Source organism: Triticum urartu, chromosome 6A (assembly GCF_056163025.1).
Source record: "Triticum urartu cultivar PI428250 chromosome 6A, HENAU_Tu73, whole genome shotgun sequence".
Classification (NCBI taxonomy): Eukaryota; Viridiplantae; Streptophyta; class Magnoliopsida; order Poales; family Poaceae; genus Triticum; species Triticum urartu.
This window is the reverse complement of record NC_141878.1, coordinates 502,062,372-502,083,848: the sequence shown is the minus strand read 5'-3', so window position 1 is coordinate 502,083,848 and position 21,477 is coordinate 502,062,372. Positions and strand designations below refer to the sequence as shown.

Genomic DNA, 21,477 nt, shown 5'->3' with positions numbered 1-21,477 from the left:
TCGAATCAATAAATTTGGGTTGAATACTCTACCCTTGAAAACTGTTGCGATCCCCTATACTTGTGGGTTATCACACAACGCGACGCGGCACGGTGGCCCTCGCCACCGTCGCCGGTGGACGGAGTAGCCGACCAGGGCGTTGCCCCTTTTTCCCCGACAGGAGAGGAACAGAAAGAAGAAGGGAAAGGGAAGGGAGAGTAGGCGCGTGCGGCACGGTGGTAGTCGACACCGTCGCGGGCGGCCGGAGCACAGCTCCTTGGCTCCGCCGCCACGAGGAGAGCCAGAGAGAGGCGCGTGAGCAACCGGATGACGCTAGTGTTCGATCGGGAGGCCGATCGCAGCTGGTTTTGATCCAGCGAAATGAACAGCTAGTCGTCAGATTGCATTGGACGGTTGTGACAGAAACCCTAACGCTAGATTGGGCCGATGGGCCGAAAGTGGACGAGGCCGGCGGCAGCGGCGTGCGCGCCGGCGCTGGGCCGAGGCCACTGCTACGGGCGGCGCGCAGGCGAGGCCATGGACCGGCTCTTTCCACTGCAGCGCCTGCGTGCTAGGCTGTGCTGCAGCTATTTTCTGTTTTTTCAGAGAATAGAAAATTTTCAAAATAAGAAATGTTCACGAATTTTATAAAGAAAATAGAGAAAATAAAAAAGTTAATGTTTTTTTTCGGTCAAAGAAAAGTTTCTGTAAAGAGTAAAAGTTCAAGAATTTTTATTCATGTTTTTCCGCTGCGTAAATAATTAATAGTGCCTTTTTCAAAGAAAATAAAAGTTTAAATATAATTATTTTTAAGAGCATGTTAAAGTGATTATTAAAATGAATATGATTATGTTATCTTTATGACCAACGTTGTTAATAACATGATCATGTTTTATTATTGAAATTTGAAGGTGCATTTATTTCTAATATTTTGCCCAACGGTAATATAGATTTAATTGCATTGACAATTGTATGTTTAATTTGACCAACGTTAGATTAATGCATATGATTGTTATACTGATGTCACTTAAATTGTGATTTCAGGAGGCTTTTCACTTGATGAGTTGCCTAAAGGATGTTCCGACACTCAAAGTTGACAATCACACTGAGTGGGGGAAGAAAGTTGAACTGGCATTTGTTTGTGCTGATCTGGACTGGGTTCTGGATGAACCAGAGCCGATTAGACCTATAGAGCAAGTAAGAGAGGCCACTGATGATGATGCTGTGTGGGCTAAAAATATGGGGGGGGGGGATTATGCTCCTTTGGAGATGTCATACATCATTGAAAACCAAAAGTGGGTCAATGCAAACAAAAAGTGCATGACATTTATAAATAATACAATTGAGAGCACCATTGTGGGCTCCATTGCAGAGTGCACTTCCGCAGGGGAGTTGCTTACAAAGATAAAGATCCAGTTCACTAGCTCTTCAAAGATATATGCCACCCAGGTGTTAGAGCAACTGGTGACAGAACGCTACACTGATGGTAGTCATGGAATAAGAGAGCACATCCTCAGGATGAGCAATATGGCAGCAAAGCTAAAGCCCGTGGATGAGGATCTGGAGATCAAACCAAAGCTCCTGGTCCACCTGGTCATGGCTTCACCGCCAAAGGAGTTTGAAACTTTTGTTGTAAACTACAATATGTCACCTGGAACATGGGACATTGAAAAGACAATAGTAATGTGTGTCCAAGAAGAGGATAGACTCAAAGCCTCACATGGTGGTTCACTCAACTATGTGAAGGATCACAAGAAAAAGAATTACAATCAAAACAACAAAAGTTCTCCTTCAAAGCCACAAGGAAAAGCTCCCTATCAGCATCAGCATCAGCAACAACCTTTCTCTCATGGAATTGTCACGACAGATGTCCTCGTGAAAAGGACTTAGTTTTGGGGCCAACACATCTATGTAGTAGCTTGAAGGTGTTGGTCGGAACCGAGAGACGCAAGGTTTTACCTAGGTTCGGCCCCTCGTGATGGAGGTAAAAGCCTACATCTTGCTTCATTGATATTGATGATGATGATCACGATTACAAGGGTGCTCTCTCTCGAGAGCTATTGACTTGTCTGTCTAAACCTAACTTGTGAAACATGTCCCTCTTGGGGAGCCCTGCCCCTCCTTATATAAGTTGAAGGGGCGAGTTACATGACTAGTCCTAGTAGGATTAGAATTACTCCATTACATGTAGAGTCCTAGTCTTGCTTCCTTTGTAAGGGAATATTCCTTATGCTTTCCTCTTAAGCCGGCCCACCATAGCTTGAGCCGGACTTCCATGAACTGCCTTCTAGGCCACAGGGTCTTGTCGCTCCTCTGACCCGCCTGCCGGGTCACCAATGAGTCACCTGATTCGGCCGGGTCATCAGTGAGTGGAGAGATCCGGGCGGCTCACTTCATGAGTCGCCAATCCTCCGGCGGGTTACCAATGAAATGCCAAGTCCCAGCCGGGTCATATATCCGGCCGGGTCATACCGCGGGGTATTGATACGTCTCCAACTTATCTATAATTTTTGATTGTTCCATGCTATTATATTATCAACCTTGGATGTTTCATGGGCTTTATTATACACTTTTATATTATTTTTGGGACTAACCTATTAACCCAGAGCCCAGTGCCAATTTCTGTTTTTCCTTGTTTTAGAGTATCGCAGAAAAGGAAAATCAAACGGAGTCCAATTGACCTGAAACTTCGCAGAACTTATTTTTGGATCAAAAGAAGACAGGGAGACTTGGAGTCCACATAAGGGAAGCTTCGAGGAGGCCATGAGGTAGGGGGGCGCGCCCCCTGGGTGTGCCCTCCACCCTCGTGGGCCCCTCGTGGCCCCCCCTGACGCACTTCTTCCGCCTATATATCTCCATATACCCTAAAAACTTCAGGGAGCATAATAGATCGGGAGTTCCGCCGCCAGAAGCCTCCGTAGCCACCGAAAACCAATCTAGACCCGTTCTGGCACCCTGCCGGAGGGGGGAATCCCTCTCCGGTGGCCATCTTCATCATCCCGGTGCTCTCCATGACGAGGAGGGAGTAGTTCTCCCTCGGGGCTGAGGGTATGTACCAGTAGCTATGTATTTGATCTCTCTCTCTCTCTCTCTCGTGTTCTTGAGGTGATACGATCTTGATGTATCGCAAGCTTTGCTATTATATTTGGATCCTATGATGTTTTCTCCCCCCTCTACTCTCTTGTAATGAATTGAGTTTCCCCTTTGAAGTTATCTTATCGGATTGAGTCTTTAAAGATTTGAGAACACTTGATGTATGTCTTGCCGTGCGTATCTGTGGTGACAATGGGATACCACATGATTCACTTGATGTATGTTTTGGTGATCAACTTGCGGGTTCCGCCCATGAACATATGCATAGGGGTTGGCACACGTTTTCGTCGTGATTCTCCGGTAGAAACTTTGGGGCAATCTTTGAGGTTCTATGTGTTGGTTGAATAGATGAATCTGAGATTGTGTGATGCATATCGTATAATCATACCCACGGATACTTGAGGTGACATTGGAGTATCTATGTTACATTAGGGTTTTGGTTGATTTGTGTCTTAAGGTGTTATTCTAGTACGAACTCTAGGGCTGTTTGTGACACTTATAGGAATAGCCCAACGGATTGATTGGAAAAAATAACTTTGAGGTGGTTTCATACCCTACCATAATCTCTTCGTTTGTTCTCCGCTATTAGTGACTTTGGAGTGACTCTTTGTTGCATGTTGAGGGATAGTTATGTGATCCAATTATGTTAGTATTGTTGAGGGAACTTGCACTAGTGAAAGTATGAACCCTAGGCCTTGTTTCAACGCATTGCAATATCGTTTACGCTCACTTTTATCATTAGTTACCTTGCTGTTTTTATATTTTCAGATTTCAAATACCCATATCTAGTATCCATATACCACTTGTATCACCATCTCTTCGCCGAACTAGTGCACCTATACAATTTACCATTGTATTGGGTGTGTTGGGGACACAAGAGACTCTTTGTTATTTGGTTGCAGGGTTGCTTGAGAGAGACCATCTTCATCCTACGCCTCCTACGGATTGATAAACCTTAGGTCATCCACTTGAGGGAAATTTGCTACTGTCCTACAAACCTCTGCACTTGGAGGCCCAACAACGTCTACAAGAAGAAGGTTGTGTAGTAGACATCAAGCTCTTTTCTGGCGCCGTTGCCGGGGAGGTTAGCACTTGAAGGTATATCTTTAGATCTTGCAATTGAGTCTTTTACTTTCTTGTTTTATCACTAGTTTAGTTTATAAAAGAAAATTACAAAAAAATGGAATTAAGTTTGTCTCATACGCTTCACCTTTTTAATATCTTTCGTGAGTATGATGGAAAGGATAATTGTGCTCAAGTGCTAGAAGAAGAAATCTATAAAATGTTTGGCACTAAATCTTTGAATGATGAGCATGATTGCAATGTTGTTAGTACGAATTCTTTGAATATCCATGATACTAATGATGATTGCACTAGTTATGATAGATATTGCAAGAGGCATAAGTACTTAGAAACTAAATTGTTGCAAGAAAGTCTTGATGATTGTGCTGAAAAATTCAATATTTTTCGTGCCCCTTGTGAACTTTGTAATGAATATGGTCATTTAAATCTCCAATGCAAATTGTTTCATGACCGAATCGTATCCAAAAATTGTGATAATTTGATTACCCTTGAGCATCATAAAGAGCTTAGTCTTATTTTGGGGTATGAGGAAATGAAACGTATAACTGAGGGTATTCCAAAGTTTAATCTTGATAGATTTCTTGATTTTGATCTAGAGAAAATTTATATGTATTGTGCGGTGAATTGTATTGAAAATCCTTATATTGCCAATTACATAAAGAAAAGAAAGCAAATAGAAGATGAAGAGAATACTAATGAAAGGGAAGAGACTTCCCAATATCCTTCTATTATTTCTTATGATGAATCAGGTAATGAGGAGGAGCCTCCTATTCAAAAAATCTCATTAATAAGGAGCTCCAAAAAGAGGATTGAACCGACACATGATGTGGTGAAGAAGAAGAAAAGAAAAAGAAAGAGAGGTAAAAAGATATCTCCCCCAAATAATGCTACTCCTATTACTATTGTGTCTCATGAAAATATAATTGTGGAAGATAATGATACTTCTTATGATCATGAAAAATCTTTTTGGCACTTGCTTGGAAGAATATGATAATCCCTATACTATTGGTGCTATCCATACTATTGATGATGAAAGTGATTATGCTTATGATACGAAAAGGCCCAAGCTTGGGGATGCTATGTTTGATGTGTTGGGGAACGTAGCATAAATTCAAAATTTTCCTACGTGTCACCAAGATCTATCTATGGAGAGACTAGCAACGAGGGGAAGGAGAGTGCATCTACATACCCTTGTAGATCGCTAAGCGGAAGCGTTCAAGTGAACGGGGTTGATGGAGTCGTACTCGTCGTGATTCAAATCACCGATGATCCTAGTGCCGAACGGACAGCACCTCCGCGTTCAACACACGTATGGAAGGGAGACGTCTCCCATGCCTTGATCCATCAAGGAGGAGGGAGAGGTTGATGGAGATCCAGCAGCACGACGGCGTGGTGGAAGTAGCGGGATTCCAACAGGGCTTCACTAAGCGCTGCGGGAGGAGGTAGATGTGTCACGGGAGGGAGAGGGAGGCGCCAAGCCTTAGATTGGTTTGTTCCTCCTTTTCCCCACTATATATAGGGCCAAGGGAGAGGGGGAGGCGCAGCCCTTGCCCCTTCCTCCAAGGAAGGGTGCGGCCAAGGGTGGGGAGGAGTCCATCCTCCCCAAGGCACCTCGGAGGTGCCTTCCCCCTTTAGGACTCTCCCCTTTTTCTCTCTCTTGGCGCATGGGCCTCTTGGGGCTGGTGCCCTTGGCCCATATAGGCCAAGGCACACCCCCTACAGCCCATGTGGCCCCCCGGGGCAGGTGGCCCACCCGGTGGACCCCCGGGACCCTTCCGGTGGTCCCGGTACAATACCGATGACCCCGAAACTTGTCCCGATGGCCGAAATGGCACTTCCTATATATAATTCTTTACCTCCGGACCATTCCGGAACTCCTCGTGACGTCCGGGATCTCATCCGGGACTCCGAACAACTTTTGGGTTACCGCATACTAATATCTCTATAACCCTAGCGTCACCGAACCTTAAGTGTGTAGACCCTACGGGTTCGGGAGACATGCAGACATGACCGAGACGTTCTCCGGTCAATAACCAACAGCGGGATCTGGATACCCATGATGGCTCCCACATGTTCCACGATGATCTCATCGGATGAACCACGATGTCAAGGACTTAATCAATCCCATATTCAATTCCCTTTGTCTATCGGTATGTTACTTGCCCGAGATTCGATCGTCGGTATCCAATACCTTGTTCAATCTCGTTACCGGCAAGTCTCTTTACTCGTTCCGTAACACATCATCCCGTGATCAACTCCTTGGTCACATTGCGCATATGATGATGTCCTACCGAGTGGGCCCAGAGATACCTCTCCGTTTACACGGAGTGACAAATCCCAGTCTCGATTCGTGCCAACCCAACAGACACTTTCAGAGATACCTGTAATGCACCTTTATAGTCACCCAGTTACGTTGTGACGTTTGATACACCCAAAGCATTCCTACGGTATCCGGGAGTTGCACAATCTCATGGTCTAAGGAAATGATACTTGACATTAGAAAAGCTATAGCATATGAACTACACGATCTAGTGCTATGCTTAGGATTGGGTCTTGTCCATCACATGATTCTCCTAATGATGTGATCCCGTTATCAACGACATCCAATGTCCATGGTCAGGAAACCGTAACCATCTATTGACCAACGAGCTAGTCAACTAGAGGCTTACTAGGGACATGGTGTTGTCTATGTATCCACACATGTATCTGAGTTTCCTATCAATACAATTATAGCATGGATAATAAACGATTATCATGAACAAGGAAATATAATAATAACCAATTTATTATTGCCTCTAGGGCATATTTCCAACAGTCTCCCACTTGCACTAGAGTCAATAATCTAGTTCACATCGCAATGTGATTAACATTCACAGGTCACATCGCCATGTGACTAACACCCAAGAGTTTACTAGAGTCAGTAGTCTAGTTCACATCACTATGTGATTAACACTCAATGAGTTTTAGGTTTGATCATGTTGCTTGTGAGAGAGGTTTTAGTCAACGGGTCTGAACCTTTCAGATCCGTGTGTGCTTTACAAATCTCTATGTCATCTCCTAGATGCAGCTATCACGCTCTATTTGGAGCTAATCCAAATAACTGTTCTACTTGGAGCTATTCTAAATTGTTGCTCCATTATACGTATCCGGTATCTCTACTCAGAGCTATCCAGATAGGTGTTAAGCTTGCATCGACGTAACTCTTTACGACGAACTCTTTTACCACCTCCATAATCGAGAAAATTCCTTAGTCCACTAGTTACTAAGGATAATTTGACCGCTGTCCTGTGATCCATTCATGGATCACTCTTGTACCCCTTGACTGACTCATGGCAAGGCACACTTCAGGTGCGGTACACAGCATAGCATACTGTAGAGCCTACATCTTAAGCATAGGGGACGACCTTCGTCCTTTCTCTCTATTCTGCCGCGGTCGAGCTTTAAGTCTTAACTTCATACCTTACAACTCAGGTAAGAACTCCTTCTTTGACTGATCCATCTTGAACACCTTCAAGATCACGTCAAGGCATGTGCTCATTTGAAAGTACTATTAAGCGTTTTGATCTATCCTTATAGATCTTGATGCTCAATGCTCAAGTAGCTTAATCCAGGCTTTCCATTGAAAAACACTTTCCAAATAACCCTATATGCTTCCCAGAAATTCTACGTCATTTCCGATCAACAACATATATTCATCAGAAATTCTATAGTGCTCCCACTCACTTCTTTGGAAATACCAGTTTCTCATAAACTTTGTATACACCCAAAATCTTTGATCATCTCATCAAAGCATACATTCCAACTCCGAGATGCTTACTCCAGTCCTCAGAAGGATTGCTGGAGCTTTGCATACTTATTAGCATCTTTCAGGATTGACAAAACCTTCCGGTTGTATCACATACAGCCTTTCCTCAAGAAAATCGTCGAGGAAACAATATTTTGACATCCTATCTGCAAGATTTCATAAATAATGCAGTAATCGCTAATATAATTCCAACAGACTCTTAGCATCGCTACGAGCGAGAAAGTCTCACCGTAGTCAACTCCTTGAACTTGTCGGAAAACATCTTAACGACAAGTCGAGCTTTCTTAATGGTGACATTTACCATCATTGTCCGTCTTCCTTTTAAAATCCATCTACACTCAACAGCCTTACGACCATCAAGTAGTTCTTCCAAAGTCTACACTTTGTTTTCATACATGGATCCTCTCTCGGATTATATGGCCTCAAGCCATTTATCGGAATCCGGGCCCACCATCGCTTCTCCATAGCTCGTAGGTTCGTTGTTGTTTAGCAACATGACTTCCAAGACAGGATTACGTACCACTCCGAAGTAGTACGCATCCTTGTCATCCTACGAGGTTTGGGAGTGACTTGATCCTAAGTCTCATGATCAATATCATAAGCTTCCACTTCAATTGGTGTAGGTGCCACAGGAACAACTCTTTGTGCCCTGCTATACACTAGTTGAAGAGACGGTTCAATGACCTTATCAAGTCTCCACCATCCTCCCACTCAATTCTTTCGAGAGAAACTTTTCCTCGAGAAAGGACCCGATTCCAGAAACAATTGCTTTCGGATCTGAGACAGGAGGTATACCCAACTGTTTTTGGGTTGTCCTATGAAGATGCATTTATCCGCTTTGGGTTCGAGCTTATCGGCATGAAACTTTTCCACATAAGCGTCGCAGCCCCAAACTTTTAAGAAAGGACAGCTTAGGTTTCTCTAAACCATAGTTCATACGGTGTCATCTCATCGGAATTACGTGGTGCCCTATTTAAAGTGAATGTGGTTGTCTCTAATGCTTAACCCATAAACTATTGTGGTAATTCGATAAGAGACATCATGGTATGCATCATATCCAATAGGGTGCAGTTATGATGTTCGGACACACCATCACACTATGGTGTTCTAGGCTGTATTAGTTGTGAAACAATTTCCACAATGTCTTAATTCTATGCCAAACTCGTAATTCAGATATTCATCTCTATGATCATATCATAGATCTTTTATCCTCTTGTCACGACGATCTTTCAACTTCACCCTGAAATTACTTGAACCTTTCAATAATTCAGACTCGTGATTCATCAAGTAAATATACTCAACATCTACTCAAATCATCTGTGAAGTAAGAACATAACGATATCCACTACATGCCTCAGCACTCATTGGACTGCACACATCAAAAATGTATTACTTCCAACAAGTTGCTTTCTAGTTCCATTTTACTGAAAACGAGGCTTTCAGTCATCTTGCCCATGTGGTATGATTTGCATGTCTCAAGTGATTCAAAACCAAGTGAGTCCAAACGGTCCATTTGCATGGAGTTTATTCATGCATATACACCAATAGACATGGTTCGCATGTCTCAAACTTTTCAAAAACGAGTGAGTCCAAAGATCCATCTACATGGAGCTTCTTCATGCGTTTTATACCGATATGACTTAAGTGGTTGTGCCACAAGTAGGTGGTACTATCATTACTATCTTTTGGCATGAACATGTGTATCACTACGATCGAGATTTCAATGAACCATTCATTTTAGGTGTAAGACCATTGAAGGTATCATTCAAATAAACAGAGTAACCATTATTCTCCTTAAATGAATAACCGCATTGCGATAGACGTAATCCAATCATGTCTATGCTCAACGCAAACACCAAATAACAAATATTTAGGTTTAACACCAATATCGATGGTAGAGGGAGCGTGTGATGCTTGATCATATCAACATTGGAAACACTTCCAACACATATCGTCAGCTCACCTTTAGCTAGTCTCCGTTTATTCCGTAGCTTTTATTTCGAGTTACTAACACTTAGCAACCGAACCGGTATCTAATACCCTGGTGCTACTAGGAGTACTAGTAAAGTACACATCAACACAATGTATATCCAATATACTTCTATCGACCTTGCCAGCCTTCTTATCTACCAAGTATCTAGGGTAATTATGCTCCAGTGGCTGTTCCCCTTATTACAGAAGCACTTAGTCTCGGGTTTGGGTTCAACCTTGGGTTTCTTCATTAGAGCAGCAGCTGAATTGCCGTTTTATGAAGTATCCCTTCGTGCCCTTGTCCTTCTTGAAACTAGTGGTTTCACCAACCATCAACAATTGATGCTCCTTCTTGATTTCTACTTTCGCGGTGTCAAACATCGCGGATATCTCAAGGATCATCATATATGTCCTCGATATATTATAGTTCATCACGAAGCTCTAGCAGCTTGGTGGTAATGACTTCGGAGAACCATCACTATCTCATCTGGAAGATCAACTCCCACTTGATTCAAATGATTGTTGTACTCAGACAATCTGAGCACAAGCTCAACAATCGAGCTTTTCTCCTTAGTTTGCAGGTTAAGAAAATCGTCGGAGGTCTTATACCTCTTGACGTGGGCACGAGCCTGAAATTCCAATTTCAGCCCTCAAAACATCTCATATGTTTCGTGACGTTTCAAAACGTCTTTGGTGCCTCAACTCTAAACCGTTTAACTGAACTATCACGTAGTTATCAAAACGTGTATGTCAGATGTTCGCAACATCCACAGACAACGTTCGAGGTTCAGCACACTGAGCGGTGCATTAAGGACATCAGCCTTCTATGAAGCAATGAGGACAATCCTCAGTTTACGGACCTAGTCCGCATAATTGCTACTATCAACTTTCAACTAAATTTTCTCTAGGAACATAATTAAACAGTAGAACTAAAGCGTGAGATATGACATAATTTGCAAAATCCTTTTGACTATGTTCAGGATAATTAAGTTCATCTTATGAACTCCCACTCAGATAGACATCCCTCTAGTCATCTAAGTGATTACATGATCCGAGTGAGCTAGGCCGTGTCCGATTAACACGTGAGACGGACTAGTCAACGTCGGTGAACATCTTCATGTTGATCGTATCTTCTATACGACTCATGCTCGACCTTTCGGTCTCTGTGTTCCGAGGCCATGTCTTCACATGCTAGGCTCGTCAAGTTAACCCTAAGTGTTTTTGCATGTGTAAATCTTGCTTACACCCGTTGTATGTGAACGAAAGGATCTATCACACCCGATTAACACGTGATGCTTCGAAGCGACGAACTGTAGCAACGGTGCACAGTTAGGGGAGAACACTTCTTGAAATTTTAATGAGGGATCATCTTATTTACTACCGTCGTACTAAGTAAACAAGATGCATAACATGATAAACATCATATGCAATCAAATAGTGACATGATATGGCCAATATCATGTAGCTCCTTTGATCTCCATCTTGGGGCTCCATGATCATCTATTACAAGAACATGATCAATCTCATACATTACATATATCATTCATCACATCCTTTTGGCCATATCACATCACATAGCATACCCTGCAAAAACAAGTTAGACGTCCTCTAATTGTTGTTTGCATGTTTTACGTGGCTGCTATGGGTTTCTAGCAAGAACGTTTCTTACCTACGCAAAACCACAACGTGATATGCCAATTGCTATTTACCCTTCATAAGGACCCTTTTCATCGAATCCGATCCGACTAAAGTAGGAGAGACAGACACCCGCTAGCCACCTTATGCAACTAGTGCATGTTTGTCGGTGGAACCGGTCTCACGTAAGAGTACGTGTAAGGTTGGTCCGGGCCGCTTCATCCCATGATGCCGCCGAATCAAGATAAGACTAGTAACGGCAAGCATATTGAACAAAATCAACGCCCACAACTACTTTGTGTTCTACTCGTGCATAGAATCTACGCAATAGACCTAGCTCTGATACCACTGTTGGGGAACGTAGCATAAATTCAAAATTTTCCTACGTGTCACCAAGATCTATCTATGGAGAGACTAGCAAAGAGGGGAAGGAGAGTGCATCTACATACCCTTGTAGATCGCTAAGCGGAAGCGTTCAAGTGAACGGGGTTGATGGGTCGTACTCGCCGTGATTCAAATCACCGATGATCCTAGTGCCGAACGGACAGCACCTCCGCGTTCAACACATGTATGGAAGGGAGACGTATCCCATGCCTTGATCCAGCAAGGAGGAGGGAGAGGTTGATGGAGATCCAGCAGCACGACGGCGTGGTGGAAGTAGCGGGATTCCAACAGGGCTTCGCTAAGCGCTGCGGGAGGAGGTAGATGTGTCACGGGAGGGAGAGGGAGGCGCCAGGCCTTAGATTGGTTTGTTCCTCCTTTTCCCCACTATATATAGGGCCAAGGGAGAGGGGGAGGCGCAGCCCTTGCCCCTTCCTCCAAGGAAGGGTGCGGCCAAGGGTGGGGAGGAGTCCATCCTCCCCAAGGCACCTCGGAGGTGCCTTCCCCCTTTAGGACTCTCCCCTTTTTCTCTCTCTTGGCGCATGGGCCTCTTGGGGCTGGTGCCCTTGGCCCATATAGGCCAAGGCACACCCCCTACAGCCCATGTGGCCCCCCGGGGCAGGTGGCCCACCCGGTGGACCCCCGGGACCCTTCCGGTGGTCCCGGTACAATACCGATGACCCCGAAACTTGTCCCGATGGCCGAAATGGCACTTCCTATATATAATTCTTTACCTCCGGACCATTCCGGAACTCCTCGTGACGTCCGGGATCTCATCCGGGACTCCGAACAACATTCGGGTTACCGCATACTAATATCTTCATAACCCTAGCGTCACCGAACCTTAAGTGTGTAGACCCTACGGGTTCGGGAGACATGCAGACATGACCGAGACGTTCTCCGGTCAATAACCAACAGCGGGATCTGGATACCCATGATGGCTCCCACATGTTCCACGATGATCTCATCGGATGAACCACGATGTCAAGGACTTAATCAATCCCGTATACAATTCCCTTTGTCTATCGGTATGTTACTTGCCCGAGATTCGATCGTCGGTATCCAATACCTTGTTCAATCTCGTTACCGGCAAGTCTCTTTACTCGTTCCGTAACACATCATCCCGTGATCAACTCCTTGGTCACATTGCGCATATGATGATGTCCTACCGAGTGGGCCCAGAGATACCTCTCCGTTTACACGGAGTGACAAATCCCAGTCTCGATTCGTGCCAACCCAACAGACACTTTCAGAGATACCTGTAATGCACCTTTATAGTCACCCAGTTACGTTGTGACGTTTGATACACCCAAAGCATTCCTACGGTATCCGGGAGTTGCACAATCTCATGGTCTAAGGAAATGATACTTGACATTAGAAAAGCTATAGCATATGAACTACACGATCTAGTGCTATGCTTAGGATTGGGTCTTGTCCATCACATGATTCTCCTAATGATGTGATCCCGTTATCAACGACATCCAATGTCCATGGTCAGGAAACCGTAACCATCTATTGATCAACGAGCTAGTCAACTAGAGGCTTACTAGGGACATGGTGTTGTCTATGTATCCACACATGTATCTGAGTTTCCTATCAATACAATTATAGCATGGATAATAAACGATTATCATGAACAAGGAAATATAATAATAACCAATTTATTATTGCCTCTAGGGCATATTTCCAACATGATGAGGATGACATATTTTAGAATATATTTGCTGAAATTAATGTTTGTCCCAAGCTTGGGGATGCTACGTTTATTGAAGATGATATTTTTTGTCTCCCAAGTTTTGATATGCAAATTTATAATGATGATAGCATGCCTCCTACTTATGATGATTATTGTGATGATACTTATGCTATAAAAAGTAGGGATTATATTTATAAAACTTGCAATGATTATGGTTACCCCTTTTCTGAACATTACTCTTTTAATGTGGAAACAATTTATAGTATTCAAGTCTCTTATGATACTCCCACTATACCGAATGAGAAGAATTTTGCTTATGTGGAGAGTAATAAAATTTCTATGCTTGTAGATCATGAAAACAATGCTTTAGGTGCTGGTTATATTGTTGAATTCATTCATGATACTACTAAAAATTATTATGAGGGAGGAACATATGCTTGTAGGAATTGCAATAATATCAAGTTTCCTCTCTATGTGCTTAAAGTTTTGAAATTATGCTTGTTTTGCCTTCCTATGCTAGTTGATTATTGTTCCCATAAGTTGTTTGCTCAAAAAGTCCCTATGCATAGGAAGTGGGTTAGACTTAAATATACTAGTCATATTCTTCATGATGCTCTCTTTATGCTTCTATTCTTATCCTTTATGTGAGCATCATTGAAATCATCATGCCTAGCTAGGGGCTTTAAACGATAGCGCTTGTTGGGAGGCAACCCAACTTTATTTTTGTTCCTTGACTTTTGCTCCTGTTTAATAATAAATAATTCATCTAGCCTCTGTTTAGATGTGGTTTTAAGATTTTAATTAGTGTTTGTGCCAAGTAGAACCTTTGGGAAGACTTGGGGAAAGTCTTGTTGATCATGCTGTAAAAAAACAGAAACTTTAGCGCTCACGAGAATTGCTGCCATTTTTATTTGAGAGTGCTATTGAGTTAATTATTTTTGCAGATTATTAATAGATAAATTACTCAGGTCCAGCAATTTATTTGAGAATTTTATGAGTTCGGTAAGTATACGTTTGATTCAGATTACTGCAGACCTGTTCTGTTTTTGACAGATTCTGTTTTTCATGTGTTGTTTACTTATTTTGATGAACCTATGGCTAGTAAAAGAGTTTATAAACCATAGAGAAGTTGGAATACAGTAGGTTTAACACCAATATAAATAAAGAATGAGTTCATTACAGTACCTTGAAGTGGTGATTTATTTTCTTATACTAACGGAGCTTACGAGTTTTCTGTTAAGTTTTGTGTTGTGAAGCTTTCAAGTTTTCGGTAAGGATTCGATGGACTATGGAATAAGGAGTGGCAAGAGCCTAAGATTGGGGATGCCCAAGGCACCCCAAGGTAATATTCAAGGATAGCCAAGAGCCAAATCTTGGGGATGCCCCGGAAGGCATCCCCTCTTTCGTCTTCGTTCATCGGTAACTTTACTTGGAGCTATATTTTTATTCGCCACATGATATGTGTTTTGCTTGGAGCGTCAATTTATTTTGTTAGTATTTGCTTGCTGTTATTTAAAACAATGTTTTGCATCTTTTATTTCAATAAAAGTGGCATTGGTAGCCTTTACTATGCCTATGTTACAAGTCCACATGTTGCTGTTTGAAAACAGAAAGTTTGCCGCTGTTGCAATAATTCCCTAGAAAATTCAGAATGTGATAAAATGCTGAAACCTTTTTCATATTAAGCTCTGATAAATTTACTATGGTGGGAATTTTCTTTCATAATTTTTGGAGCTAGGGAAGTATGGATGTTGCTGCATTCTTTACAGACTGTCCTGTTTAGGCAGATTGCTGTTATGTTTGCATTGTTTGCATATGTTTGCTTCTTTAATGATTCTATTTCAGGATAGGACTATTAAATATGCAGAGGCATTTAGTATGCAATGTTGAATAATAATTTTAGTGATTTTCTACAGTAGAGTATGATAAGGTTTTGGCAATGGTTTATACTAACTTATCTCACGAGTCCTTGTTGAGTTTTGTGTGGATGAAGCTTTTGAGATTTAGGGAGACCGTGATATGAGAGGAATTAAGGAGACACAAAAGCTCAAGCTTGGGGATGCCCAAGGCACCCCAATATAATATCTCAAGAAGTCTCAAGCGTCTAAGCTTGGGGATGCCCCGGTTGGCATCCCACCTTTCTTCTTCAACAACTATCGGTTAGTATCGGTTGATCCTAAGTTTTTGCTTCTTCACATGATGTTTGCTATTCTTAGAATGTCATTTTATTTTGCTTTGCTTGCTGTTTGAATATAATACCAAGATCTGAAATTATTAAATGTTAGAGAGTCTTCACAGAGTTGCATAATTATTCGACTACTCATTGATCTTCACTTATATCTTTCGGAGTAGTTTGTCATTTGCTCTAGTGCTTCACTTATATCTTTTAGAGCACGGTGGTAGTTTTGTTTTATAGAAACTATTGATCTCTCATGCTTCACTTAGATTATTTTGAGAGCCTTAAATAGCATGGTAATTTGCTTAAAATCCTAATATGCTTGGTATACAAGATTAATAATAAAACTTTCTTATGAGTGTGTTGAATACTATGAGAAGTTTGATACTTGATAATTGTTTTGAGATATGGAGATGGTGATATTAGAGTCATGCTAGTTGAGTAGTTGTGAATTTGAGAAATACTTGTGTTGAAGTTTGTGATTCCCGTAGCATGCACGTATGGTGAACCATTATGTGATGAAGTCGGAGCATGATTTATTTATTGATTGTCTTCCTTATGAGTGGCGGTCGGGGACGAGCGATGGTCTTTTCCTACCAATCTACCCCCCTAGGAGCATGCGCGTAATACTTTGCTTTGATAACTTTGTAGATTTTTGCAATAAGTATATGAGTTCTTTATGAGTAATGCTGAGTCCATGGATTATATGCACTCTCACCCTTCCACCATTGCTAGCCTCTCTAGTACCGCGCAACTTTCGCTGGTACCATAAACCCACCATATACCTTCCTCAAAACAGCCACCATACCTACCTATTATGGCATTTTCATAGCCATTCTGAGATATATTGCCATGCAACTTTCCACCGTTCCATTATTATGACACGCTCCATCATTGTCATATTGCTTTGCATGATCATGTAGTTGAAATCGTATTTGTGGAAAAGCCACCGTTCATAATTCTTCCATACATGTCACTCATGAGTCATTGCACATCCCGGTACACCGCTGGAGGCATTCATATAGAGTCATATTTTGTTCTAAGTATCGAGTTGTAATTCTTGAGTTGTAAGTAAATAAAAGTGTGATGATCACCATTATTAGAGCATTGTCCCAGTGAGGAAAGGATGATGGAGACTATGATTCCCCCATAAGTCGGGATGAGACTCCGGACGAAAAAGAAAAAAAATAAAAAAAGAGGCCATAAAAAGAAGAGAGAAAAGGCCCAAATAAAAAAAATAAAAAAATAAAAAAATGAGAGAAAAAGAGAGAATGGGCAATGCTACTATCCTTTTATCACACTTGTGCTTCAAAGTAGCACCATGATCTTCATGATAGAGAGTCTCCTATGTTGTCTCTTTAATATACTAGTGGGAATCTTTCATTATAGAACTTGGCTTGTATATTCCAATGATGGGCTTCCTCAAAATGCCCTAGGTCTTCGTGAGCAAGCGAGTTGGATGCACACCCACTAGTTTCTTTTGTTGAGCTTTCATACATTTATAGCTCTAGTGCATCTGTTGCATGGCAATCCCTACTCACTCACATTGATATCTATTAATGTGCATCTCCATAGCCCGTTGATATGCCTAGTTGATGTGAGACTATCTTCTCCTTTTTGTCTTCTCCACAACCACCATTCTATTCCACCTATAGTGCCATATCCCTGGCTCACGCTCATGTATTGCGTGAAGATTGAAAAAGTTTGAGAACATCAAAAGTATGAAACAATTGCTTGGCTTGTCATCGGGGTTGTGCATGATTTAAATACGTTGTGTGGTGAAGATAGAGCATAGCTAGACTATATGATTTTGTAGGGATAGCTTTCTTTGGCCATGTTATTTTGAGAAGACATGATTGCTTTGTTAGTATGCTTGAAGTATTATATTTTTATGTCAATATTAAAATTTTGTCTTGAATCTTATGGATCTGAATATTCTTGCCACAATAAAGAGAATTACTTGGATAAATATGTTAGGTAGCATTCCACATCAAAAATTCTGTTTTTATCATTTACCTACTCGAGGACGAGCAGGAATTAAGCTTGGGGATGCTGATACGTCTCCAACGTATCTATAATTTTTGATTGTTCCATGCTATTATATTATCAACCTTGGATGTTTTATGGGCTTTATTATACACTTTTATATTATTTTTGGGACTAACCTATTAACCCAGAGCCCAGTACCAGTTTCCGTTTTTTCCTTGTTTTAGAGTATCGCAGAAAAGGAAAATCAAACGGAGTCCAATTGACCTGAAACTTCGCGGAACTTATTTTTGGATCAGAAGAAGCCCGGGAGACTTGGAGTCCACGTAAGGGAAGCTTCGAGGAGGCCACGAGGTAGGGGGGCGCGCCCATCCCCCTGGGCGGGCACTCCACCCTCGTGGGCCCCTCGTGCCCCCCTGACGTACTTCTTCCGCCTATATATCTCCATATACCCTAAAAACTTCAGGGAGCACAATAGACCGGGAGTTCCGCCGCCAGAAGCCTCCGTAGCCACCGAAAACCAATCTAGACCCGTTCCGGCACCCTGCCGGAGGGGGGAATCCCTCTCCGGTGGCCATCTTCATCATCCCGGTGCTCTCCATAACGATGAGGGAGTAGTTCTCCCTCGGGGCTAAGGGTATGTACCAGTAGCTATGTGTTTGATCTCTCTCTCTCTCTCGTGTTCTTGAGGTGATACGATCTTGATGTATCGCGAGCTTTGCTATTATATTTGGATCCTATGATGTTTTCTCCCCCCTCTACTCTCTTGTAATGAATTGAGTTTCCCCTTTGAAGTTATCTTATCGGATTGAGTCTTTAAAGATTTCAGAACACTTGATGTATGTCTTGCCGTGCGTATCTGTGGTGACAATGGGATACCACGTGATTCACTTGATGTATGTTTTGGTGATAAACTTGCGGGTTCCGCCCATGAACCTATGCATAGGGGTTGGCACACGTTTTCGTCGTGATTCTCTGGTAGAAACTTTGGGGCACTCTTTAAGGTTCTATGTGTTGGTTGAATAGATGAATCTGAGATTGTGTGATGCATATCGTATAATCATACCCACGGATACTTGAGGTGACATTGGAGCATCTAGGTGACATTAGGGTTTTGGTTGATTTGTGTCTTAAGGTGTTATTCTAGTACGAACTCTAGGGCTGTTTGTGACACTTATAGGTATAGCCCAACGGATTGATTGAAAAAAATAACTTTGAGGTGGTTTCGTACCCTACCATAATCTCTTCGTTTGTTCTCCGCTATTAGTGACTTTGGAGTGACTCTTTGTTGCATGTTGAGGGATAGTTATGTGATCCAATTATGTTAGTATTGTTGAGGGAACTTGCACTAGTGAAAGTATGAACCCTTGGCCTTGTTTCAACGCATTGCAATACCGTTTACGCTCACTTTTATCATTATTTACCTTGCTGTTTTTATATTTTCAGATTTCAAATACCCATATCTAGTATCTATATACCACTTGTATCACCATCTCTTCGCCGAACTAGTGCACCTATACAATTTACCATTGTATTGGGTGTGTTGGGGACACAAGAGACTCTTTGTTATTTGGTTGCAGGGTTGCTTGAGAGAGACCATCTTCATCCTACGCCTCCTACGGATTGATAAACCTTAGGTCATCCACTTGAGGGAAATTTGCTACTGTCCTACAAACCTCTGCACTTGGAGGCCCAACAACGTCTACAAGAAGAAGGTTGTGTAGTAGACATCAGGTATATCCCCGACATTAGCCCCCAGTTTAATTTGGATTTATCCATGTTAAACTGATCCTGCAAAATAAACACACGAACAAATTTGACACGTTGTGCTCCGGGTTAATTTTTTTCTGAACCGGTACCTGATCATCCTTAAGTCCTTGTCATTTCCTCCTTCTGGAAAGTCCGGGTCAATAGGCCAACTTCATAATCAATTTGATTTTCAGCCAGCTTGAAGATGTAGAACTTGCCAATTTATGATTACCAAAATTGCCGGGTTATAAACAGATGAAGCCGAGTCAAAATTGTTGCTGAAGCCGGGCCATAATTATTGGTGACACCGAGTCATGATTGTTGCAGACACCGGGTTAATCTGGTTTGCTCAAAACTGAGAATTTAAAGATATTTCTTCCTTATATCCATATTACCTGTAGCCCCCAAGTCTTGAGCAGAACAAAGTGATGACTTAAGACTTGCTTCAATATAAATACTACCACTAAGAAATCCATGTTGTTCATCTTAGTCACTGATAAAAACCGAATACTCCATATATGTGGCCCCCAAGTGCTGGGTTGTCATGCTTGCAGCAACCTGGGACTTGTAATTGCCTTAAATTGTTGACAGGAGCAATTGGTAGCCCCCAAGGGCCGGCTCATTACAATGTGATGAGTCGGGTCTTCGACAAGGTGAGCAAAAAATGACTTTGCATTAGCCCCCAAGTGCCATGGTGCATGTTGGCAGTGACATGGGACTTGCATATTTGATGTAATGTCAACTTGAATAAGGTAGCCCCCAAGTGCCGGGTCGTAAGCCTGCAGCGACTCGGGACTATTCCTTCCATTGTAGAATAAATTATATCCATTGATAAAATAATAGCCATTGCGCTGAAGCGACTTTGAAAACCTCAATCATAATATTGGTTATTGATAACCATAATAAAAATCCAGCCATGTTGGCTATTAAATATTTGAATAATATAACCTGTTTTGAAAACCTCAATCATTCAATATCATCATGAAAATCCAGCCAAGTTGGGCTATTATCATATACTGGCGACTTAGAGTCTGCCATCCTGGCGGGTTGCAAAGAGCCGAGAGATGCTTCAAATATGAGCCATAAGTAGGACAGCTTGGCCCGATGTGTAAAAACCAAATGGCAAAAAAGAAATCATATAATGGAAAAGAAAGCAAAAAATTCGAGGCTTTCGAAGGTCGCCAAGCCAAAGTGTCTTCTTTGGTGAAACTAGCCCGAGCCGCTGGAAGGTACGTGCTTTCCGTGAGCCTGACTCACAGTACCCAATTGACATTTGAACCCAGATAAAGTCAGGTCTTGCTTTATAGACTTATCAGGAGTATGCGGGGTCAGAGTAACAGCATACATCACGGGCCGATTTATCCATGTTTCAAGGAAGGCGGCTTATGAAGCCTGGATCTATCCTAACTATCTGTAAGCCGTGCTCTCACATGACAAACCGACGTTTTAACCTTAACAAGCTCAGATCTTGGTCGAATACGTCGTAAAGACTGATCATTAAGAGTTTGGTGGGTCAATCAGGATTACCTGATGGCGTTGAAGTAGCTGGCTACAGGTAGGATGACCCGAAAAGGTTATGTTCTCTTTGGTCGAATACGCCTATGTTTGAACAAACTTGGTCAAGAGGGTAGTAACGCTATGTTCTCTTTGGTCGAATACGCCTATGTTTGAACAGGAAGCCCCCAAGTGACATACTGACAAGTGTGGCGTTGAGCCGATCAAGAGGGATATTCACAGCTATGCTTCAAATATGAGCAGTAAAGCCCCCAAGTGACCAAGATGAACCCATAAGGCAGGATACCCATGTTTGAACTGTGCATCATAGCAGCAAGTTCTTTTTGGCAATCTTTAATTTTTTCTGAGAACTCGAACTTTGCGAGTGATAAATTCTTCTTGAACCGGAATTTTAAACCGAATATTGAG

At 42.2% G+C, this 21,477-nt stretch overlaps 1 protein-coding gene across 1 annotated transcript in view; it reads left to right on the top strand.

Annotated features, from left to right (window-relative positions):
- Positions 1–1,248: 1,248 nt before the first annotated feature.
- Positions 1,249–21,477, top strand: part of LOC147965901 (uncharacterized) — a 53,767-nt gene continuing 33,538 nt past the window's right edge. The window contains exon 1 of the mRNA XM_087527925.1: positions 1,249–1,819. Coding sequence (XP_087384051.1) covers positions 1,249–1,819 — 571 coding nt within the window. The remainder of the gene's footprint in view (positions 1,820–21,477) is intronic.